Source organism: Pelodiscus sinensis, chromosome 29 (genome assembly GCF_049634645.1).
Source record: "Pelodiscus sinensis isolate JC-2024 chromosome 29, ASM4963464v1, whole genome shotgun sequence".
NCBI classification, from domain to species: Eukaryota; Metazoa; Chordata; order Testudines; family Trionychidae; genus Pelodiscus; species Pelodiscus sinensis.
The window spans coordinates 13,560,076-13,584,112 of NC_134739.1; the positions used below are offsets into that span (position 1 = coordinate 13,560,076).

Consider the following 24,037-nt stretch of genomic DNA (forward strand, 5'->3'; position numbering starts at 1 on the left):
GTAAGCGAAGCTTTGCAAAGCTGACTTCTTCCAGAGATGTCATTATCGCTGCAGGAGGTGCCTCCATCCAGATTATCGAGAGGAAGGGTCGTTCAGAGCTGAGGCACTGGACTGTGACACGGAGGAGCCGGGGTCCTGGGTTCTGACATAGAAGGGCCCTGTCGCTTCGGCCCCTCAATGGGGATCTGGGCTGGCCTCATTCTGGGCCTGAGTTTTCTACCTGTGAAATGGGAATAAGGCTTCTCACTTCGGCTGTGTCTAGACTGCAGGGTTTTTTTTTGAAAAAAGTAGCCTTTTTTCGAAAAAACTTCACCTGCGTCTAGACTACAGCTGCGTTCTTTTGAAATTAAATCGAAAGAATGCGGCTTTTCTTTTGATGGCAGTACTCCTCATTTCACGAGGAAGAACGCCTTTTTTCGAAAGTGCTCTTTCGAAAAAAGGCGTTCTTGAATGCAAACAGGGCTTTTTCGAAAGAGAGCATCCAGACTGCCTGGGTGCTCTTTCGAAAAAGCGTCTTGCTTTTTCGAAAGTAATGCTTGCAGTCTAGACGCTCTTTTTCGAAAGAGGCTTGCAGTCTAGACGTAGCCTTCTTGTCTACGTGGGGCAAGCGCTGTGTCTGTTGTGTGTGTCTACAGGGTGAACCTCTCTCGTCCAGAGCTCTCTTACCCAGAAACATCTGTCGTCCAGAATGATTCGAGTTGGCCAGATGTCCACTTGTCATGGGTGTGGCCACCTTTCCCGCGGTCCCATAAAGTGTGTTTGCAGCCACCAGGCCTGGCGCTCAGCGTTCTGTGCTGCTATTTAGCTCTAATTACCCCGTAATGTCCTCTAAAAGCCCAGCACGCAGTGGCAGTGTTGGTAATCCTGCTAGACAATATCGACCTCCCACGGTCTGGAAAACTCTCGTTTGCAACTGGTCCGGTCCCGAGGGTGCCAGATGAGAGAGGTTCCACCTGTACGACACCAAGCACGATGGAGCCTTGAACTCAGTTGGGGCTGTGAGGTGTTACTGTAATACCAGCCCGAAGACCGGGGCCCCAGTGTGCACGGTGCTGTATAAATATATACGAAAGACGTCTCTGAGCTTCCTGCCTGAAGAAAGCAGAGACAGAGGAAGGGATATAACACACAAAGACGTGTCCATGGGGTTGCCTGGATATAGAACATGGGTTCCCAAACTGAGGAAGAAATTCCAGGGGGGGTGCGAGGCGACCCAGCCCTCCCCCCCCCCTAAGTTTTGCTGCTATTGGGGGGGCATGAGGGTTCTCAAAAATCAAAAAGGGGGCGTGATGCCGGAAAGAGTGGGAACCACTGATCTAGAAGAAAGTGAGTCTCTTAACAGAGGCTAGAGCCTAAACCAACTTGGTGGGTGGTTTGTTTGTTTTTTAGCAAAGTCACACTGGCTGGGTTGCTCCCTGCCAACGCAAGGGGAAAAGAGGGCAGAGCAAGAAACTAGGATGCTATTCCCAGCTCCGCCACTGACTGCGGTGTGACCTTGGGCTTGTCACTTCATCCGCGCCTGAGTTTCCCCCACCCACACCTTTCCTTTGGCTGCTCTGAGGCCGAGAGGCGTTTCTGTGACTGCACAGCGCCAGCACAGAGGACCCCCACTTCCTGGGGGTGCTAGGGTAGCACGGATACCCATATCAGACAACGGTCCATAAAGCCCGGAAGCTGGTCCACAGGGCTAGAAGCCCCTCAAAGTCAGGGAGCAGGGCTGGCGTCAATTTCCCCATCCCAGCTGGTGGCAACGACAAATTTCAGGTGAAAGTCAGTGGCTGCCATCGGTAGGTGTGTCCCATTTCATCACGCCTGCCCCGTGCTAGGAAACCAGGCCAGTGTGGCAATGGTGAGCATCCCTCCTCCGGCAGCCACGTGCCAAACCCCATGGGACAGCCACAGGAGACGGCTGGGAGCTCCTCTGACATGTCCCTTCTTGAGACGTGTCCTGCCTCTGCAGCCACCGGGATGGCCCAGCGAAGTGCCGGGGGGAGGGGAGGCTCAGACCACTAATTATTTAGGAGGGCCATGTGGGCGCTCGGGTCCCCTTCTGCGTGCCAAGCACTCTCAGCCGGGCAGGGCGGGCGTCTAGACTGGGGCGGAGAGAGAGACCACAGCTCGGCACGTGGAAAACACACAACTTTATTATGGCACAAAACACAAGCCCACAACCCGGGGCTCTTCACAGCAGGAAAGGAGCCGACACGGTTTGCTCAAGGGGGCTCCTACGGGGACAGCTGGGGAGACAGGAAAGCTGCCCAGCCCCCCACGATCGCTAGCAGCTAGCGGCTCCCCCTTAGCCAGACTGAGAACAGGCCTCTCCTGCCCCCCATACCACCCAACTGGCCTGGGGAGCCAGTAACCCCTCCCCAGGGGCAGGTCCAAGGCAGGGGAGTGTCACCCATCACCAGCTCCCCCCTTGTATCAGACCTGGCCACTGCCACCGGGAGCAGACCTGCCTGGACCTGGCCGATGACCCATGATCCTCACCTCCCTGAGCAGACCAATGGGTACAAGGGGCACCCCCCCCACCTTCCTACCCATCACGTCTTGCCACCAGCCCGTTGCCCACAGCAGAGGGGGAACAGAACAGGGACTCACCAAGTGATCCCTCCTGTCGCCCATCCACAGCCCCTGACAAACAGGCTCCGGACACCCTCCCTGCCCAGCCTGGCTCGCAGCCATGGATGGTCCTGCCTCCAGGAACTGAACTCGCTTTTTTGAACCCTGTCGTGGTCAATGAGGCAGGAATCGCCACCTGTGTTTTGTCAAGGTCCAAATGTCTTGGTCAAGGTCGAGTCAATAGCTAGACCCCCGAGAAAATAACAATAGACTCAGCCGAAGGGTTTGGGGGTCCTGTCCACGGCGCCTGAACAGGCTTTGGCCTGTTGCTGGCCCCCGCGAACAGGGATCCCCTCCTCGCTGCCATTTCCGGTCTAAGCCGTGGCCCCTCGAATCAAGTGCCCCCCCGGATCAAGGCAACTCATCCCCGCAGCCCGGGATCAAACCAACATGCGACACCCCCAATGCGTCAGCTGTACGGGCCCATCTCTTCGGCTCGCCCACCTCCCACCGGGTCTGATGTCAGATGCTCCCGGCTGATCCTCTGCCCCAGGGTGGGAAATTCCCCCACGTATGGCCTGGACGACCGCCCCAGCTGGCTGGGTCCTCATGCCTGTGTGTTCCCCCTGCTAGTCGCCTGGACTGGCAAACCTGCCCTGCCGTGTCTCAGTCAGGGCTGGCCGCGGTGGGCGGGGGATGGAGCCAGCCTGCCCCAGCTCAGTCCCTCCCCACCCAGTGTTCCGGCCTTCTTAGCCGCCCCCCCCCCCCCAGGCCCGACGGGAGGAGGCTGAGTCCTGAGCCCTGCTAGCTGCAGGGAAGAAGGTGGTGGGGCAGGGGAGAGGCCTAAAATCGCCTGCGTCTACTGGATTCCCTTCCAATTGCTCAGCCGCCCTGGGACGCCAGGCAGCCGGCCCCGGCCTACGCGTGCGGCATCGGAGCCAGGAACCCGGCAGCGTTCCAAGCGGGAGCTTCCCCCGTCTCCCCAGTGCCACTCTACCGCACTGCAACCGTCTGGCTCAGGGGTGTGAACCCCCCCCCTCGCGCACAGCGAGTTTCAGTGCTGGAGTGAGCCCGGCGAGCGACTCCCTCGCAGAAGCGGTGTGCTTTCCACTCTGCAAGCGCAGACGAAGCCTCGTTCTGCTTCGGGGCGGCCTCGTGTGCTGGAAACCGAACTCGTCCCGTGCTCCCCGGACTTTAAATCGCACCCTCCAGTGATAACCTCATGGGAAATCGTCTCTCGCTCCCAGCTCTGCACCAGCAGCGACTGTGCCAGCAGGCAACGTGAGCCAGGCAACTGCTGGCGGGCAAAAGAGCCATCCGCTCCAGAACGGAAACCAAGCCTGTCGCCATAAGCACGTTTACACTGTGGCCACTGCTAGCCAAAGGGCCACACCATCCAACCCAGCTCTCATCAGCTTCGCTGGACCACGGTTCAAGCCCAGAGACACAGGGTCTCTGAGGATTTGTCTCCACGGGACATGCAGGAAAAGGAATCTGGATTGATTTTGAAGGCGGATTCGTTCAAGGGCATTCAGCCTCGGTGTGGATGGGCTTCATTCAGAACTGAAGTGGCTTTAATTCAGTTTAGCGGCATTCACTCTCAGCGAATGCACTTGCAATTCACAATGTGGGAGAATCCGAATTCACTACTTTCCTGCAGCTCTCTGTAGAGACATGCCCTCAGAGGCAAAGTTTGGCTCCACACACGTAGTTGCTCAACGTTCAGTGGGGCTCTGATTGAATTGAGACAGACCCAAACGAGAATCGTTGATGCAAACCCTGCTTCTTCCCGCTCCAATTCCCGATTTGGAGGGTAGGCCACACTGCCTCTGGGACTAAACCCACCCCGCTTTTGCGGCATAAATATCCCACCTCGTTTACAGAGTTACTAGCAAGAATCTAGCACAGTCTCCTTGTTGGCAGCGAGTACGGGGACTAGAGGGCGGTGGATATAAATCACGGTCAGTTTCTTCCTTCACCTAGGAAGTGGTTTAAAAAAAAAAGAGCTCTGCTGAAATTTACAAGGAGGGAAATTTAAATATATCAGGAGCCAGCTCTGTCACAGAAGTTAATGGAGCGTCTTGTCAGGCCTCTGGTTTTTCACACAGGGTGTGTAGACTACAGGGTTTTTTTGGGAAAAAAAAGTGGCCTTTTTTTGAAAAAATGTCCCCTGCGTCTAGAGTGCTGCCATGTTCTGTCAAAAGTAAATCGAAAGAACGCGGCCGTGTTTTCGACTGCGGTAAACCTCGTTTTACAAGGAACACCGCCTCTTTTCAGAAGTGCTCTTTCGAAACAAGGCGCTATGTCATGCAAACCGTGCTTTTTGGAAAGAGAGCATCCAGACTGCCTGAGTGCTCTCTTTCGAAAAAGCGGCTTGCTTGTTCGAAAGAACTGGTTGTCGTCTAGACGCTCTCTTTCGAAAGGGGCTTGCAGTCAAGACGTGGCCACAGTGGGGCAGCTTTGGGTCTCTTCTGCTCTCTATTCTGTGGGTAAATCAGCCAATGAATAGGAAGATGTTCGTTGTGTGCAATGAATCATGATTTCTACAGTTGGGATGTTTGGGCTGAATTAGGTTATGTCTCCGTTTCTGACTCAGTTTCCCAGGAGGGTAAAAATACCAATGGAGGCGAATCTTTCAAACCAGCATGGAAGAGATACTGGCACCCCGGAGACTCTGGCTAAGCCAGCCCTAACCAGACACCTGAGAAGGAGGAAGGTCCCAGACACCATCAAGGAAACTGTGCTAGAGAACAAAGGTCCAGACCTGCAGTCCTGTTACTGAGGAGTCTTCCAGTGAGGAGACTCAAACCCGCAGCCGGCTTAGTTCTTTGCCGAAGAGACCCCTCCCAACTCCTCAGCCCTTTAACCAAACCCGTCAGCAGCCAGCACGGTTCTGACCCCACTCCCGATGGGGCCAGAGACGAGGACCTGGGCTTTCGAGATGGGTCCTGGACTCAGCCAGCCAACGGACCCACCAAAAACGCACGTTCAATGAGCTTCGTTTCGCAACGTCCATCCTCCACCAATTGGTGAAGCCTGGTTTCACCTTATTAATAATGTCAATCAAATAAGACTAACACAATCTAACATAAAGAACCCGGCTCCCACTCGGAGACTGGCCGGAACCGCCTCCCAGCTCCAAACCCTCTGGGAGTCAGAACCCGCTTGGTCTCCAAAATCCACGCTCAATCTGGCAACATGCCCCATGTTTTACGAATGGGCCACACCAGGATAGCAGCCGCAAAAAAACCAACCCAACCCCCCCAAAAAAACCAGATTCGAGGCTGGTGTCTGTCAGTGCCCGGCTGAATGATGCCAATAGAGAATCCGGTGCCCGGATTTTTGGATCAGGAACTAGCCGCGTCTTAACCCTCCCCCCAAATCTAACCACACAGACCCGACCGTCCCCTCCCGGCGGTTACATCCGGGCTGGCAGAAGAGCCAGTCTTGCACGCTCGAGGCTCCGGCCGGCATGTAAGAAAACTATTCTATGAAACAACTTCATTTCTTTAAACCGAGACAGGGAGGTAGGAGCAAGAGAGAAAAAACAAAGTTTCCTTCGGGATGCCCTTCAGCTTTCAGATCGACAGCGTAACGAGAAAGCCAAGGGGCAGGGCGGGGGAGGGGGATTTCGAAGGATGTTTCCCAACCGACAGGCGTCGGTTTCCATAACACAAATAATCCAAGCATTCAATAAATACAGCTGGAGTGCAGAGCACGGCACCAGTGCAAAACAAGAACCACCCAGGCAGGCTGCACCGGGAGAGGCTCCCCGATTGGGCCATCGGATCGGAATCCGGCTCCTGCCGGCTCCGCTGGCTTCCCGACGCGAGGCGGCCTCCCCCGGGGCAGAGCGGGTGGCGGACGGGAGAGGGGCGGGCGTGGGAACGGAGCAGCTGCGGGCCTGGGGCAATCGCCTTGCGCAACCCACCCGGCAGCCTCGGCGCAGCCACCCCAGGCTCCCCGCCCCGGCGCGACGCGCCCCACGCCCCGATGGCTCAGCGCCGGGTTCCTCCGCCCGGCCCCGCGGAGGGGTCTGGCGAGCGGGTCCCCCCTACCCCCAGCAGGATCTCGGCTGGGTTCCAGAGACAGCAGCCAGCTCAGGGAACCGACACCCTCGACTCCCAGTGCAGCCCAACACAGGAGGGGGCCGAGATCCCTTGGCAGAGCCCGAGGGAACCCCCCCTCGTTCGGCCTGGGCCCCAGAGCTGGCAGGGGAGCTGGAAGGGCAACACATGGGCTGTGTCTAGACTGGCAAGTTTTTCCGCAAAAGCAGCTGCCAGCTGTCTACACTGGCCGCTTGAATTTCTGTAAGAACACGGACGTTCTACTGTCCAAAATCAGGGCATCTTGCGGAAATACTAGGCTGCTCCCGTTCGGGCAAAAGGGCCAGTGCAGACAGCTCAGGTCTGTTTTGCACAAAAAAGCCCCGATGGCGAAAATGGCAATCGGGGCTTTCTTGCACAAAACCGCGTCTAGATTGGCATGGACGCTTTTCCACAAAAAGTGCGTTTGTGCAAAAGTGCCCTGCCAATCTAGACGCTCTTTTCCGCAAATGCTTTTAACGGAAAACTTTTCCGTTATCATGCTAGTCTAGATGCAGCTTTCGGGGGGGGGGGGGTCACTCTCACGCCCAGCCGGCACAACGGCTCCAGCCCTGCTGGGCTCTCACCCAGGCCGGCTTTCCCCGTGCATGGGACAACCCGGGGGTACCCTGGAGAAGCCCTTCCCCCGGGCGCTGGGGAGCGCCGGCTGGGGACAGCCTTGGCCCAAGCCACCTGGGGCTCCCTCTCCAGGGGGCGGGCGCGTGGCCCCAGGCGTGTCCGGGCGAGAGGGAAGGGCCGGCCCTGCTCCGGGGCCCGCGGGCTGCTCCCCCCTGGGAGCCGCACAGGGCGGTGGGGAGGCAGGACCGGTCACTGCCCAGGCAGGGAGCAGAGGGGGCGGAGGGTCATTCTGCAGGGTGGGACGGGAGAGGAAGAGGAGCAAATGGTTGGGAGGGGGTATGGGAAGGAGGTGGATGGGGGAGGAAGGGAAGAGACGATGCATGTGGGGAGGGGACTAGGCAGGGGAGGAGAGGGGAGGGGACTGGGCGGGCGAGGGGAGAGGCGGGAGGGGGTCCCAAGACGACCCTCGGTTCCAGCATCCGACCTCCCTCCTCCCCCAGCCGAGCCCGAACCCGAGCACGGCGGCTCCCCATTGATTTTGCCGGTCAGCAGGGGGCATGTCTGGACCCAGCGTTCGGGGCCAGGCCCAGCCCCTGCAAGAAGGACCCCTCCCCCCACGGCTTTGCAGGCCCCCCCCTTCTGCCCTCCCCCTCCCCGTCTGCCCAATCCCTCAGCTCAGATCCTTCAAAAACCGGCCCCGCCCTCGTGTCCTCCCTCTCCCGACACCCCAGATCGCGTCCTTCCCCTCGCGGGACAAGCCGCCTCTCGCGCCCCGCCCCAGGGAGCCCCAGCGTCTCGGCGGGGCCGTGGCTCAGTTGGGCCGGGGGGCCGGGCTGGAGCCGCCTGCCTCAGTTTCCCTCTGGCCTTTCCCCGGCGGGTCCGCCCCGGCCGGGCCCTCGGCGCCCTCCTTGGCCCCCTCGTGCGTCTTCATGTGCTTGCTGAGGTGGTCGCTGCGCATGAAGACGCGGCCGCAGGCGGGGCAGGGGAACTTGGCGGTGCCGGCGTGGGTCTGGAGGTGCCGCTGCAGCTCGTCCGAGCGGGTGAAGCGCTTGCCGCAGAAGAGCCAGTTGCAGACGAAGGGCCGGTCCCCGCTGTGCCACCGCAGATGGGCCTTGAGGTGCGAGGTCTTGGCGTAGGCTTTCCCGCAGCCCGGGATGTGACAGTTGTGCAGCTGTTTCCTCCTGGCCCCGTCCGGGCCCGGCGCCCCCCTCTCGGCCTCCTGGCAGTTCGGGCAGCGGCAGGCGGCCTGGCCGGCGCTCCGGGGCACCGCGCGCCGTGCGCCCTTCGGCCTGGCGGCGCCCTCCCCGGCCGGCTCCGCACCGGGAGGCTCCCCCGGCGGCTCGAGGGGTTTCAGCCCGTCCTGGCCCAGCAGGTGCTGGGCTGAGGGCAGGAAGTGGGGCTGGGGCCCACAGAGCTGGGGCTCCGCCGGGCCGTAGCCCCCCAGCGCCGGCTGGAGTCCGCCCGCCGGGCCCGGGGCTTGCAGGCCGGCCTGCCCCGGCGGCAGCTCCATCCAGCCGGCTCCCACGGGGAGGTCCCACCAGGGGCTCCCGCCGGTCTCCTCGGCGGGGGGGCCGGGGTGCGCGGGCCGGAACCAGGCCTCATAGGGGTGGGCCATTTCGGGGGGCGGCGGCAGGAGCTTGGCGTAGGCGCCGGGGGCCAGCAAGCCCTCGCCGTCCAGCTCCAGCCTGGAGGATCCATGCAGGGGGTATCCGGGCGCGAACTCCACCCCCGGGCCCTCCAGGGGCTGGAGCGCGGCGGGCGGCAGCGGGGCGGGGAAGTCGCCGCCCGCCTCGGCGCGCCCGGGGGGCAGGTAGGGCTGCAGCGGCTGCAGGTCCAAGCTGGGGGAGGCGGGGCGGGGCGTGTCCGAGCGCTGATTGGCCAGCGTGCCGCAGAGCGCCGTGAGCATGGCCGGAGTCCGGAGCGGGGCCGTAGTGCCGGCAGACCTGCAGGGGGGAGAGGGAGAGAAAAGGGGTCTGAAAACGGGGAGCCCCCTCCGGCCTGCCCCCCGCCTGTGCCCCTGCCGCCCGAGACGGGCATGAGATCGCTTGCTTCCCCAGCGGGCCGGGGTCCTGCGCGCCCCTCGGCACGCCCAGCCCCGAGGACAGGACCCCAGATGCACCCCAGGCAGAAAGCCAAGGGCTGGCCTTGCAGGGATGAGTCGGGCCCCAAAGCCGGCTCCTGTTCTCCGCCCCCCCATCACAATCGCGAGGCCTGGTTCTACGCACGTGGGTTCCCGCAGAGTCCCTTGACGCGCCGGCCTGGGGGCGGGACGAACATGGACCGTAGGAGATGGCGCTGAGCTCCGGGGCCCCGAGGCGTCTGTCTAGCGCCCAGCGCCCCCACCGGTCGAACCCGGAGCCTCTGACGGGGGATCCGGAGCCGTTTGCCGGCACTTCAGCGCCTCCTGCCCCCACCAGCCTGCAGCTCCTGCCCTCGGCCTTGGTACTGCCCCCCCTCCCGGTCTCCTGTTGGCTGGGCGGGGGGGAGGCAGGGGAGGGGGGCGCTGATGTCAGCATGTTCCCCTCCCCCACCCTGGTACCCCAGGTCCACAGAGGTGGAACGTAACCGGGTTTGGGATGGATGGAGCCGGCTGGCAGCCGCTCCTGTGTCCAAGTGCGCTCAGTGTCTGTCACTTGCATGCGCCACGTCTGTCACTCATATGTGCTGCGTGTGTGACTGTCACTCGCACATTGTGTGTGTCTCTGTCACTCGCACACACTACGTCTCTGTCACTTGCGTGTGCTGCGTGTATGTCTGTCACTCGAACACCGTGTGTCTGTCACTCGTATGCACATTTGTCACTTGCATGTGCTGCGTGTGTCACTCGCACACCGTGTGTCTGTCACTCGTATGCACGTTTGTCACTTGCATGTGCTGCGTGTGTCACTCGCACACCGTGTGTCTGTCACTCGCAAGCACCACGTCTCTGTCACTGGCATGTGCTGTGTGTGTGCCTGTCACTCTCACATGCTATGTGTGTGCTTCTGTCACTCACACGCACCACGTCTCTGTCACTTGCCTGTGCTGTGTGTGTCTGTCACGCTCACATGCTATGTGTGTGCCTGTCACTCGCACATGCTATGTGTGTGCTTCTGTCACTCACACGCACCACGTCTCTGTCACTCTCGCGTGCTGCGTGTGCTTCTGTGTCACACTCTTTCTTTCACACTCACCTCCCGACCCGACACACACCTGCGTCATTCCTACTCTTCCCTCTTCCAAAGTGCGGCTGTGAGGTCTGACTGGTCGGTGCATTTCACAATGTGTTTGTCTCTTTCGCGTCACATTTCACCCTTTCCACCGCCAGTCCCAACCGCCTGCCCTGCCCGGCTGGAGCCATCGCCGCGGGGTCATTCAAACCCAGATACTCCACAGGGCTTTGGGGGTGCCCCCTGCAGCTCCCCGTGCAGGACAAAGCCCTTTCCCCTCCTCTGTTCCATGCACTGCCCGGGGGCTCCTGGAATCGGCTCCATCTCCTGGAGGCTCCTGCCGCCGAGTCGGGAGATCGGCTGCTAACAGCCCGGCAGCACCATGGGGCTAAGGCAGCTCCTGCCCCATCCTGGAAGTGGCTGGTGTGGCCCCTGGGGGGGCTCCACACCCCCGCAACTCCCATTGGCTGGCAGCGGGGAACCACGGCCAATGGCAGGTGTGGGGGCAGCGCCTGTGGGTGGGAGCAGCGCCAGCTGGACGTGCCGGCCGCTCTTGGGAGCGGTGCAGGGCCGGGGCGGGGGGCTGCCTTAGCCCCACTGAGCCACCACCCGGGAGCCACCTGAGGTAAGTGATGTCCAGCCGGAGCCCACATCCTGAACCCCCAGCCCAGCCCAGCCCTGAGCCCTCCTGCACCCCATCCCCCATCCCAGCCCTGAGCCCCTCCCACAGCCCAGCTCTGCCCCCTCCTGCACCCCATCCCCCTGCCCCCCTCCTACACCCCATCCCCCTGCCCCCTCCTGCACCCCATCCCCCTGCCCCCCTCCTGCACCCCATCCCCCATCCCAGCCCTGAGCCCCTCCCACACCCCAACTCTCATCCCTGATCCCCTCCTACACCCCAGCTCTGCCCCCTCCTGCACCCCATCCCCCTGCCCCCCTCCTGCACCCCATCCCCCTGCCCCCTCCTGCACCCCATCCCCCTGCCCCCCTCCTGCACCCCATCCCCCATCCCAGCCCTGAGCCCCTCCCACACCCCAACTCTCATCCCTGATCCCCTCCTACACCCCAGCTCTGCCCCCTCCTGCACCCCATCCCCCTGCCCCCCTCCTGCACCCCATCCCCCTGCCCCCCTCCTGCACCCCATCCCCCATCCCAGCCCTGAGCCCCTCCCACACCCCAACTCTCATCCCTGATCCCCTCCTACACCCCAGCTCTGCCCCCTCCTGCACCCCATCCCCCTGCCCCCCTCCTGCCCCCCTCCTGCACCCCATCCCCCTGCCCCCCTCCTGCACCCCATCCCCCTGCACCCCATCCCCCTGCCCCCCTCCTGCACCCCATCCCCCTGCCCCCCTCCTGCACCCCATCCCCCTGATCCAGCCTGTTGACAGTGAATGAGGCTGGGGCGAGGGGGGAGGGAGTGAAGAAAACTCAAGAGACGGGAGCGGGCAGGAGCAGGGCTGTTAAAGAGCAGTTGAGTCGACGACTCGCACTCCCCTCCCCCCTTGCTGCCTCCGAGCCAGAGGCAGCAAGCGGGGAGAGCAGGAGCCCACGCTGGGGAGTGAGCCTGCCGGGCTCTTCCTGCATTTAAAAGGCAGAGCTGCAGCGGGGTTGGCTGGACGGCTCGGTCCCGGCTCACGCTGCCCCCAGGCGCGAACCCCGCTGCGGCTCTCGGGGGGGGGCCGCCCCCTTACCGACTTGTCGATACGCGATGGGAACGCCATCGACTACTCGGTTAGTCGGTCATCCCGTTTTCACAGCCCTCGGCGGGGGCGGGGCCTGGGGAGGGGGGTTGGCGGAAGATCCGGGATTGCGCTTGACTTCAGAAAGAGATCCTGTGCTCAGAAAGGAGGGAGCCCCCTGCCTAGCGGCTTTGGGCACCTTCCCCCGGCCAGGGGCTGTGGAAGGCACGTCAGAGGCCCCTCTCAAAGCGGGTGGCGGGGCAGATGTAAGTGTAGTTTAGTCTCGGTTCCTAAAAGGCGCTCGGAGACAGACCCCTTTAATAGGCAGCTTCTGGGAGGTGGTTACTGTAATTACAGTCTGATCCTCTGCGCTGCGGCGAGGCTGAGGCTCCATTCAGGAACCCCTCCCATTGGGGCCTGGGGTGGCGGGGGGGGGGCTATTTATAGCCCTGAGCCGCCACGACTCCATCGAGGGCCCTGGAAGAGGCGCCGCTCGGCTTGTAGGGCCCAGCCCCACGGGAGTGGCGCCCGAGCACGCAGGAGCTGCCCGGTCGGGTCTGGGCCATCCCGAGAAGCTGGCCCATCACAGCCGCTAACGCCAGCCCGATCTCGCTGCCGGGTGTAAGGCGGAGGAGACGCCGCACCGGTCCGTGAAACGGTCAACGCCAGCCAGAGCGGCCGTCTCCCCACACCGACCAACCCCCCCCCCGCCGTATGGGTGACAGCTGTGTCCCTGGTTGGGTTCACTTCAGCCCCTGGCTGGTGTGTCCCTGCCCCGTTGACCCTACTGGATGGAATCAGAATGGCTCAGCTGTGTGTCATAGGCCCAATACTGCAAAAGGCGTCCATAGACCCAGTGGTCCCAGCTCTGTCTTTTGGAGCAGCTGCCGGGAAGCTCTGGAGGGTTGTGACGGGCAGTAGGGGACGTCCTAGGGGGACCGGGATGAGGCCGGGTTTAGGAGCTCAGCTGCCCCCCAGGACCCCTCACAAGGAGGCCGCCAGCATGCAGGACCCCCTGGCTGCAGACTAGACAGGGCAGGAGTTGAATCCTTTTCCCTCGGGGGCGGCTAAGCCCCAGGAGGGAGGGTCCCCAGCCCGTTCCAGGGACCGGCCCATTGGGTTGGCTCTGCTGCTCTCCAGCGCCAACCCCTCCCCCCCCCCCCCCCAACGCAGCACAGAAATTCACGGGGCTTCGGCTCTCGAGCTGAACTCCTCCCCGGGCCTCTGTTGCCTCCCCAGCATTGGGCCGTCCCACCCCTGGATCCTGACAATCCCCCGGCTAAGGCCCATCGAGGCACAGAGAGATTTCGGGACTTGCCCCCACAGGGAGCCTGAGCCTGGATCTAACTACTAGGCCGTGCCGCCTGGCCCTCAGCCCTCTCGCAGGAGGCCGGCCTGGGCTCGGACACGGTTGCCTTTCAATGTCCAACAGTGGCGCTGGGACCCGAGCCCGCGGGACGTGGGGCCCAGCGGCCGGGCAGGTGGGATCAGGGTGGGAGTTGAGGACCCTTTAGCCCCGGAAAACCGCTCCCCTCCAGGGTCGCCCCCAAGCGCGTTCCCTTCCCCAGGGGGCTCCGAGCCAGGGGCAGCCGCAGCCACAGAGCGACCCCGGGCAGCGCGGAGGCAGAGCCTCCGGCTCCCGGCCCCCGGGCGGGTAGGAGGGCAGGAGCCACCCTGGCGGCTCCCCCTTTCCCCGGCTCTGCCCCATTTGTGGCTCCGGATCCCAGCCCGTGACTCACCCCGCTGAGCTGCCGAAAGCCCATCGGGGAGGCGCTCCGCCCCAGTGTCGAAATCCACCTGCCAGGACTGGCTCCCCGCCCCCAACTTCCCACCGGGAGCAGCCTGCTCCTTGGGGCGCAGCCTCGCTCGGCTCCCGTCACCTCCCTCCCGCCCGTCTTGCTCAGCCTAGGGGCCCGACACCCCCCCACCTGGCTCCCCAGCCTGGCAGCTCTCAGTCCCTCCCTCCCCCCACGCTCCTGGGCCCCAGAACCTCCCTAGTGACCAGCCCAGCCAGCCCGGCCCGGCGAGTCCTCCCTGCCAGCCGGCTCCCTCACCCCCAGGCCAGGGGACGCTGGAAAATCCTGACTCCGTTTGGAGAGAACCCAGGACGGCTCCATCCGCCTTCTCCTCTTGCCCGTCTCGGCCTGCCCGCCTGCCCCTCCTCGGCCTGCCGCGCTGCAGACAGACCCACGGGGGTCTGCACAGGAGATGACATGGGGGGGGGCGAGTGTATGGGGCGGGGGGGGGGGGGGAGATAGGGCAAAGAGAGCCCGGACAGCCGGGCCCAGGGACAACAACTCCAGGTCCCAGGGAAGAGCAGGCCTCCACGCACACACGAGCTGTGCTCACGTGAACATGGTCTGCATGACATTCGGGCCGGGCTGGTTCTGGGAGGGGCGGGGGGGGAGGGTGCCAGCTGTAGGAAGCAGTTTGTACAGTGGCTCTGGGCCGGGGGGTTGGGGTGCAGGAAGAGGTGCAGGGTGGGGGCTCTGACAGGGAGTTGGGGGGCAGAAGGGCATGGGGGGGTGCCAGCTGTAGGAAGTAGTTTGTACAGTGGCTCTGGGCCGGGGGGTGGGGTGCAGGAGGAGGTGCAGGGTGGGGGCTCTGACAGGGAGTTGGGGGGCAGAAGGGCGTGGGGGGGGTGCCGGCTCTAGGAAGTAGTTTGTACAGTGGCTCTGGGCCGGGGGGTTGGGGTGCAGGAAGAGGTGCAGGGTGGGGGCTCTGACAGGGAGTTGGGGGGCAGAAGGGCATGGGGGGGTGCCAGCTGTAGGAAGCAGTTTGTACAGTGGATCTGGGCCGGGGAGGTGGGGTGCAGGAGGAGGTGCAGGGTGGGGGGTCTGGGAGGGGTTTGCGACTGGAGGCGATCCGGGCAGGGGGTTTCAAACTCCGGGTCGCGGATCGGAAGGGCAAGCCACTAGCTGGCTGGGAGACGCCTTGTTTCCCTGCAGAGGGGCAGGGACGGGCGATCGCAGCTCCCCTTGGCCGCGGATCCCCCTTCAGCTGGGGGCCCCTGGCTGGGCCCCTTTCAATCACCAGGGCACCCCCTTCGCCCCCTCTGTCTGGCGGGGCCGCTGGCCGCCGGGAAACAGGGAGGAAAATCCACCGATGCGCCACGAGAAGGCGTTTTCGAAAGACTCTACGACGGACGATTTCCGTCCCCTTAAGCATGGCAGCGGCCCGGCTGAAAGCCCCAACAGCGAGGTTAAAGGGGACCCCCCCAAACACTCCAATGAAACGCCCCCAAGTCCCCCCGTCCAAAAGCTCGCACCCCTGCCCTTCTCAGTCACCTCCAAGGAGGTGGGGTGTGTCTGCGATCGCAGCCCCAGGGACTGCGCCAGCTAAAACCGGGGGCTGTAGAGATGGAAATACCAGGACAGGCCGCTGTAGCTGGGGGGATGAAAGAGATGGGGGAAGAGTCTATGGGGAGTGGCACAGAGAAGGGCTTGTAGCCCTCCTGCCCCATACACTCCGGGCCACCCCCGCACAGGGGGGTGCGACAGATCAGCGGAGGAAACACGTTTCCCTGGTTTTTGCTTGTTTTGTGTACAGCAGGGGTGGGGGACCTCAGGCCCCAAGGCCGGATGCAGCCCCTGGCTTGCCTGGATCTGGCCCCTAGAGGCTCGGGGTTCCCCCTCCCAGCCTTGGGGAGCCCGCGCTGCCATTCCAGCCCCCCCCCCATAGGGCTGGAGCGCACAAAATCTACTACCTGGGCCCCGCTAGGCTCTGGCGCGCGAGGGGAAGTGGGGAGTCTCTGTCTCCATCTCACTCAGGGGCCACGGCAGCGAGGGGTTTGCTTGTTTTTGCTTCTCACTTGTGTGTGGCCCCCGACTGGTTTTTCGGTGGGTCAGTGGCCCCCGACCCAAACGAGGGTTCCCCTCCCCCAGCTTACGGGGTATTTAACTTTGTGTCTTGTCAGTTTCATGGCTAGTCAGTTTCCCCTCTTGGTTACTGTGGGTCTGGCAACAGGAGGGGAGGAGGACAGCCATTGTATGGAGCCCGACTGAGAAAACAGGCTCCGGGTGTATTGGACGGAGGACACCAAATCCGATTCCTGGCCCCCCCCAAACTCGAGGCCAATTCTCCACCAGCCAAAACCAGAAGAACGTTAAAATCCCCCCCCCCCCGTTTCGGTGGGGAGACGGAACTGGGAGGGGCATTCTCACCCGATGGCAGCGTGGTTCCCGCGCCATCTTTAGCTCCATGACGCTGACCACACTAGGGCTTCGGATCAGGTCGGAAACACGCGTCCAGCCTAGGGGGAGGGACCACACCCAACGACATCACAGCCCCACCCCTCTGACCGTGTCGGGGGAGGGGTATGTCCTAGCACGGGATCTTAGCGAGCAGAGCGGCTCAGCAGGGCAGGGGAACTTTGGGGGCCTCTGACCCACAGGAACACCAGGTGGGGGCTGCACAAAAGCGTAGGCTTGCCAGATGCTTTCAACAAAAATCCCGAACGTGACAAACTTGGTTGAGCAAAAAAACAAAACCCGTCGCTGTGCCTTTAACTGGCCACGCTCCTCACTCCCCCGACGCGGCAGGGGAAACTGTCCGGTATTTCCTGGGTTTTTTACCAGACGGGGACCCGAATACAGAACTGTCTGGGCAAAAACCGGACGCCTGGCAACCCTGCAAAAGCGAGAAGCAAAACAAACCCCCCAAAACAAAAACCCATCACTGCCGTGGCCCCCGACTGAGATGCAGAAAGACCCTCCCCATGTTCCCCTCGCACATCAGAGCCCAGGGGAGCCCAGGCGAGTAGATTTTGTGGGTCCCCCTAGACTCTGGGCTGGAAAAAAATTGGGGTTCAGTGTGTGGGAGGGGCCTGTCTGGAAGTGGGCTCGGGGTGGGGTGTCTGGGTGGGGGTGAGGGCGCAAGAGCAGGCTTGGGGTCAGGGGTCTGGGCGGAGGCGAGGGTGCAGGAGCGGACTGGGGGGGGTCTGGGCGGGGGTGAGGGCACAGGAATGGGCTGGGGGGGTCTGGGCAAGGGCGCAGGAGCGGGCTGGGGGGGGTCTGGGCAGAAAGCAGGGTGCCGATGCTCCAGCCCCACAGGGAGGTTCACGAGGGTGGGGGGCGGGACGCGGGGCTTGAGGGCCAGGCAAGCCGGGGGCTGGATCCGGCCCCAGGGCTGTAGGTTCCCCGTCCCGGCGTACAGAGTAGCCCTTCGCACCCTACCCCTCCAGCCAGGCCAGGGAAATTGCCCCACAACCCTGCTGGCTGCAGCCAGGCCCAGAAACTGCCGGCAGCCTAGTGCCGGCCTGACAGGGCCCTAGAGAGCAGGGCTCAGCGTGCTCGGGTGCAGCTGGTCTCCTGGACGAAGGCCCCAGGGGCCTTCCACCGCCAGGGAGCAGGCCACAGAGCCGGGGAAGCCCGGCGGGGACGGGAGCCGACAGGGGCTCCGGCTGTTGATTCAAGCAGGGTTCCAAAGCATGGAGCAGGCCCAGCCGGTGATGGGAAGGGGGAGCAAAGGGTTAATAGCGGGGGGGGGGGTCAGGAGAGAAGGGCGCTTCCCTCCACCCCAGCACTGAACGGCAGAGCCCCTCCCCCACTGACTGAGTTGCCCTGGGGTCCCCGAGCGCCCTCGGTTCTCTCTGACTTCAGTGGCAGCCTGAGGGCCCGGGGCCTGCTGCAGGGTCAGCCCCCCCAGCTACCCCTGAACCCCCCTTGACCCCACAGCAGCCGTCTGGCCAGCCGTTGGGGGCCGGAGAGGACCTGGTCCCTGGCCATACGCAGGCAGGGCCAGGCCGGGTCTGTGAACAGCTGCCCAGCGCCCCCCTGCCCAGCGCCCCCCCCGACGGGTCTCAGAACCCAGCCCCACAGGACCCATCCCCCCAGCCTCCGTCACTGGTGACACGCGCCCTTTGGGGGCCGTTTCCCTGCCGGGCGCCCACACCCCGGGCAAGTCCCAAGGCTGCAAACACACCCCGGCCTCCATCCCCAGGAAGCAAAGGCAGCTCCCAGCCCGGAGCCATCCCCCCCAGCACCAGGCCACGCCCGGCTCGCCTGGCCCCCGAAGGGCCGCGGGTGGCGTCTGGGGAGAATCGGATGCCAGGGCCCTCGGAGCCAGGCTGCCCCCAGGTGCAGGCCGCCCGGTAAAACCGCTGGGGAAGCAAAGGCAAAAGGGCCCAGGACTCCGCGGGAGCCAAGCCCCCACCACGCTAAGCAGCCAGGCCTGGGGCATTTCTCTTGCCAGTCACAGCAGCCCAGACCTGGGGCCGACTTGGCAGCTCAGATGCGGACACCTCCCCCTGCTTTCCCAGGGCTCGCTCCGGACGGCCACCAGTGTGAACGCCCCCTCCCTGCCCGGTCCTACCCGTGGTTCACACCCCCGCCCCCCACAGCCGCTCCCGGCTCCGCGCTGACACCTCGCCCCCGACCCTGGCTTGGCGTTGCCAGGCCGCCGTGTAGCCGCGCCAGGGAGGGAACAGTCCTCTTACACCCTGAGCTTCAAACATTTTCCCGTCTCCGTCGGGACACACATCTCGACCACGGTGGGGAGCACCCAGGTCCGTGGGCCGGGGTCAGTGGCCCCAGGGTCGGCCTTCGGAGGGGTTTCCTCTGGACACGCTCCAGCCTCTCCAAAGCGGCCAGGGCCCAATCCTTTTTCAATCCAGGAATTTGGTCAAACCGGCCAGGCCGCCTGGACACTTGGCTTTGACAGGTCAGCACTTTCCATCCCCCCTGGAGCCGCCCTCCTGCCCCCGGAGAGGAGAGTAGAAAATGCACGGGGGCCACCTTCCCGGTGGGGAAACTGAGGCACGGAGCCGGGCCTGGGCTGGGTTATTTTTGGCTACCCACAAGCTGCCGGCGACCTGCCTGGAAGAGGCAAGGAGCGGAAACCTGCCCCCTTCCTTCCCACCTGGCCAGGAACCCGATCCGCTCCGCGCTGAAGTCAACCCATTACCAGTGGGGGGCCCGGATCGGGCCCGACTCTGCCCGCCCGAGGCCGGACTGAGCTAGGGCCAGCCCCCCCCTCGAGAAACTCGTCCGGCCTGGCCTGCTTGTCCCTCTGAAGCCGCGCAGCCCCCCGCCTCCGGCTCTGGCGCCCCCCCCCAGTCGTACCCTGCCCCCGGTATGCCCCCCCCCTCCGGCGCAGCTACAGCCCCGGGGCGGCTCGCGCCCCCTCTCCAGACACAGCCTGGGGGAAGGGTCAGGACCGGCTCTTCCCCTCCCCCCAGCGGCGCCCTGGCGGGGGGAGGGGGTTAACCCCCCCGGACAGGGCCAGCTGGGGGCCCGGGCTCGCTCCGCGCTGCGCCCCACCTCGCCGCGCCCGGGCCGTGCGCCCTCCCGTGCGCCCCGCCACAGAGCCGCGAAGTTCGGCTTACGTACGAGTTCCGCGGGGCCCCGGGGGGGCGCGATCTCCGTCCTCCGCGGGGCGCCAGGCCCGCCCGCCGGCCCCACAGGCAGAGCCCCTCGGCTGCTGGTCAGCGCCGGTCCCCGCGCCGAGACAGCGCGGCCAGGTGAGCCGAGCGGAGCGGAGCGGAGCGGAGCGCAGCGAACCCGCCCCTGCGCCCGGCCCGCCCCGGCTCCGCCCCCGCCCCTACCTGCCCAGCGGGTTTAACCCTTCCTGGCGGGGAGCCCGGCTCGCAGCCGAGGCTGCTCCCAGGGGCAGTGCGGCCCCTGCCCGCCCCCGGCGTGTCCTACCCCCACTCCGCCCGGCCGGGCCCTCGGGCGCTGGGGAACAGAACCAGGCTTCGGGCGGTGGCCACACGGGGGGGCCGGCGAAGGCTTCGTAGCAGGGCCCCGGCCCTTTCGTCCGCAGCCCTCTCAGCACAGCAGTGGGGGCTGCAAGAGTGGAGAGAAGGCCTGGCTGGACAGATGTGGGGGCAGGGGGCTGGACAGATGTGGGGGAGGGGGTGGATAGGTGCAGGTGAAGGGGCTGGACAGATGTGGGAGCAGAGGGAAGACAGATGTGGGGATAAGGGATGGACAGATGTGGATGCAGGGGGCTGGACAGATGTGGGAGCAGAGGGAAGACAGATGTGGGGATAAGGGATGGACAGATGTGGATGCAGGGGGCTGGACAGATGTGGGAGCAGAGGGAAGACAGATGTGGGGATAAGGGATGGACAGATGTGGATGCAGGGGGCTGGACAGATGTAGGAGCAGGGGCTGGACAGATGTGGATGCAGGGGGCTGGACAGATGTAGGGGCAGGAAATGGACAGATGTGGGGGCAGAGGATGGATAGTTTGATATGCATGGGGCAAGATAGATGTGTGTATATGAGGATGGATAGAAGAGGATGTATGTGGCTTGATGGATGTTGGTGCTTGGGGTTAGATTTATGGGTGTACACGGGGATGGATAGATTGATACGCATAGGGATGGATAGATGGCTGTACCCGGGGATGGATAGATGGGTGTACACGAGGATGGGATAGATGGGTGTACATGAGGATGGGTGTACCCGGGGATGGATAGATGGGTGTACATGAGGATGGGTGTACCCGGGGATGGATAGATGGGTGTACATGAGGATGGGTGTACCCGGGGATGGATAGATGGGTGTACATGAGGATGGGTGTACCCGGGGATGGATAGATGGGTGTACATGAGGATGGGTGTACCCGGGGATGGATAGATGGGTGTACACGAGGATGGGTGTACCCGGGGATGGATAGATGGGTGTACATGAGGATGGGTGTACCCGGGGATGGATAGATGGGTGTACATGAGGATGGGTGTACCCGGGGATGGATAGATGGGTGTACATGAGGATGGGTGTACCTGGGGATGGATAGATGGGTGTACATGAGGATGGGTGTACCCGGGGATGGATAGATGGGTGTGCTGGGGATTGAATAGGTTTGTATCTATGGGGATGGACACATAGCTGCGTGTGCCGGGGACAGATGGACCCCTGGACGGAAGTGAATGGGGTAGGGGGTGGGGGTGGGGCTAGAGGGGCGTGTGCCGGGGACGGACGGGTACACGTGTAGGAGAAGAAACGGACGAGACTACAGGGAGAGAGCTGGGAGCTGAAGCAGCCGAGGAGCGCGGGGGTGGCCAGGGGAGACCCGGGGCCTGGGGTGATGTGGAGAAGAGACCTCAGGAGTCACCGAGTCCAGCCCCCTGCCCAAAGCAGGACCAACCCCGACTCCATCATCCCAGCCAGGGCTTGGTCCAGTCCGGAGTTAAACACCTCGAGGGCTGGAGATTCCACTTGCTCCCCAGAGAGCCCAGCCCAGCGCTTCCCCCCGCCCAGGGAAATCGTTTTCCCTAATAGCCAACCTAAACCACCCCCACTGCAACTTGAGCCCATTGCTCCTCGTTCTGCCCCCTGCCCCCCCTGAGAACAGCCCCTCTCCAGCTTCTTCCCCTGCAGGGAGCTGCAGGCTGCTCTCCAGTCCCCCCTCGCTCTTCTCTTCTGCCGACTAAACAAGCCCCAATCCCTCAGCCTCTCCTCCTAGGTCATGTGCTCCAGCCCCCGAATCATTTTGGCTGCTGAGTCCACCTGGGGGAGGCGCCCCAGAGGGCAGAGAACAGCCTGTCGCACTGCAACAGGGATCCAGAGACTTGGATCCGTTCTCGGAGGACCGGCCCGTCGGTGGCTGGTAGCTGGGCCGGGCAGGACGGTGTCTGGAGCCTGTTTGCCAGAAGCGGGGAACGGGCGAGAGGGGAAGGGATCCGTTGATGCTTCCCTGCGTGGGAGGGGGGGGAGGGGTAGTATCATAGTCGGGGCAGGCGTTACCTTCCCAAACATCCGCACCCGACCCTGCCATGCTCCCCCGGCGTCCCCCAGGCCCCTTCCTCCAGCCGGCTCTTGTGGTGTCAGAGGCCGAGGCTGGCAGGCCGGGGGCTGTGCGGCTTGTCCTCTGGGCACTGGGGTCACTCTGGCCCCCCGGCGCTGGGGCTGGCAGCTCAGCTGTGGGGGAGGGCGCCTTGCTGGTCAGGGGTGGGGGCAGCCTCGCCGTGCCCTGCCTGCCCACTGGCTCTCCTCAGCTGTGGGGGGAGGCTGGGGGCGCTACCCTGGGGCAGGGAGGGGGCAGGAGCCAGCAGCGGCCGTGGTCTCTGTGGGTGTGCTGTTTCCCCAAGCAGTGGGGTCACCCACCCCCCATGATTCCCTGCTCTGTCCATTCCACTGGGGCAGCCAGGGCCCTGGGCGAGGTGGCCCTTTGGTCGGATCCCGCCTGGCTGGTGCGAGGACTTGCTCTCCACGGCGGCTCAGTGCGACTCCTCCAGCCGACAGCGACCTGCCGCTCCCACCGCCGCAGGCTCCCAGCGGCCCCGGGCAGGCCCCCTGGGAGGGGAGGCAAAGGGAGCGGCTGCCCCCAGGCTCAGCGATTTCAAAGCCCCCTTTACAGCAGCAGTAACAGCAGCCAGAGCCCTGTGGGTGGGGCTAGTCTCAGCCCCGCCCCTTCTACTGGAGACCCACCCCTTTGGGGGGCCAGCCCCCCCACACCTTGCCAGGGGCCTGGCGAAGTCTGTCGGCTGCCTGGGCCCAGAGCATCCTGTCTGTCGCGTACAAGCTGTCCGCATTCCCCAGAGCCTGGGACCTCGGTCACAGGGCCCCCGGCGGTGAGGAGCCAAGCACGCTGGGGCAGAGCGCTCGGCACCACCGGTTCGGAGGCCACGTTTCTCTCGGGTCACGTCTCACCGCTCCACCCAGACCCACCGTGGTCCTGCCGGGGGGGGCACAGGACCAGCTGGTCCCTTCCAGCCCCACCTTTCTAGGCCTTTGATCAGGAGGCGGGCTGTGCTGCACGGGACGGCGCGTTCACGCCCACAGCCCCAGGCCGGTCCGGAGACGTTTGGGCCCCCGCCCCAAAGATCCTGCCGTCTAATCCGCCCTGACGCGGGATGTCCTGGAAATCCCCCTGCTGCAGGGCAGGCTCTGAGCTGGGTCTGTGGCCGGGTGTGCCCAGAAGCGCAACTTCGGTGCCCCTCTCCCCTGCTGGGAACTGGCTGCTCGCATCCCAGGAAGCCCCGGAAGATGAAAGGTCGGGGGGGCTGCTGAGAGGCCTGCAGCCAGGCCGGCAACCCCGGACATGCAGCCGGGAGGGGACCGCGCGGGCAGGAGGGGACTGTCCCCATCCAGAGCAGGGGCAGGGGCGGGCTGGGACCTGCTGTGCTGCTCCCGGGGCTGCAAATAGGGAATGCGGCCCCTTCCCGGAGAGCCCCCTTCAGCACCACGGCCCCTTCCCGGGGAGCCCCCTTCAGCACCACGGCCCCTTCCCGGGGAGCCCCCTTCAGCACCACGGCCCCTTCCTGGGGAGGTCACTCTCTCCTGGGGATCCGCCCCTCCTCCTCCGGGTCGGCGCCTCCCTGAGCCCCCAGCCCTGGGCCCCCCTGGGGACGCCCCTCGCTCAGGTCCCCGGGGCCCCACTCCCAGGGTGCGTCTGCACTCCCGTCGACGGAGCAGCGTAGACGAGCTTTGTCGACGTAGCAAAACGAAGCGGCGATTTAAATAATGGCCACTTCCTTTACACCAAAATCCATCAGCTGTCTGGACGCGCCGCGCGCTAGTCTGGACGCGCCGCGGGCGCCATCCAAAGCCTTTGCCGGCTGCCCCGTTACGCCTCGCGCTGCGCCACCAGACAGCTGATGGGCACAGCCCGGCTCCATCCCGCAGCCCCCTCCTTCCAGCCAAGCCCCCACCCCCGAGCCCCTCCCCACCCATTGTCCTCTCTCCAGGTAAATAGGGTCGCCTGGGCCTCCTCTTCTCTGCCCCCTCCCCCATTTTCTGTTCCCCCCCCCCCTCCCGGAACCAGCTGGGCAGGGCACTGGGGTCCTCTCTCTGCAGCCCATTGGCCCCCCCCCCCAAGTGGCCCGACCAGGCCGTGCCCTCTGAGCTGGCACCAGGGGCCCCTGTTTCATGCTGGGCCCTGGAACAACAAACTCGTTACACCAGTATCCCCCAGGGACCTTGAGTGCCCCCCTGCATGCAACCCCTGGGGAGCCCCCACAGCTCCCCCGCTTGGTCACAGCCCCTGGCTCAAAGGGCCCCCGACCTCGGCTGAGGCTCGGCAGTCCGACTCCTAG

General features: G+C 64.2%; 1 protein-coding gene across 1 annotated transcript; it reads right to left on the reverse strand.

Annotated features, from left to right (window-relative positions):
- Window positions 1-2,126: 2,126 nt before the first annotated feature.
- On the reverse strand, window positions 2,127-19,568 carry SP6 (Sp6 transcription factor). The gene is made up of 2 exons (XM_075911535.1): window positions 19,383-19,568; window positions 2,127-9,169 (listed from the first exon to the last, which is right to left on the reverse strand). The coding sequence occupies exon 2, from the start codon at window positions 9,130-9,132 to the stop codon at window positions 8,038-8,040; it is 1,095 nt and encodes a 364-aa protein (XP_075767650.1). The 5' UTR covers window positions 9,133-9,169; window positions 19,383-19,568; the 3' UTR covers window positions 2,127-8,037.
- Between the last annotated feature and the right edge of the window lie 4,469 nt (window positions 19,569-24,037).

Bases quoted from the DNA above. Each gene is read 5' to 3' on its own strand.
- SP6 (XM_075911535.1), bottom strand. From the start codon at position 9,132: ATGCTCACGGCGCTCTGCGGCACGCTGGCCAATCAGCGCTCGGACACG.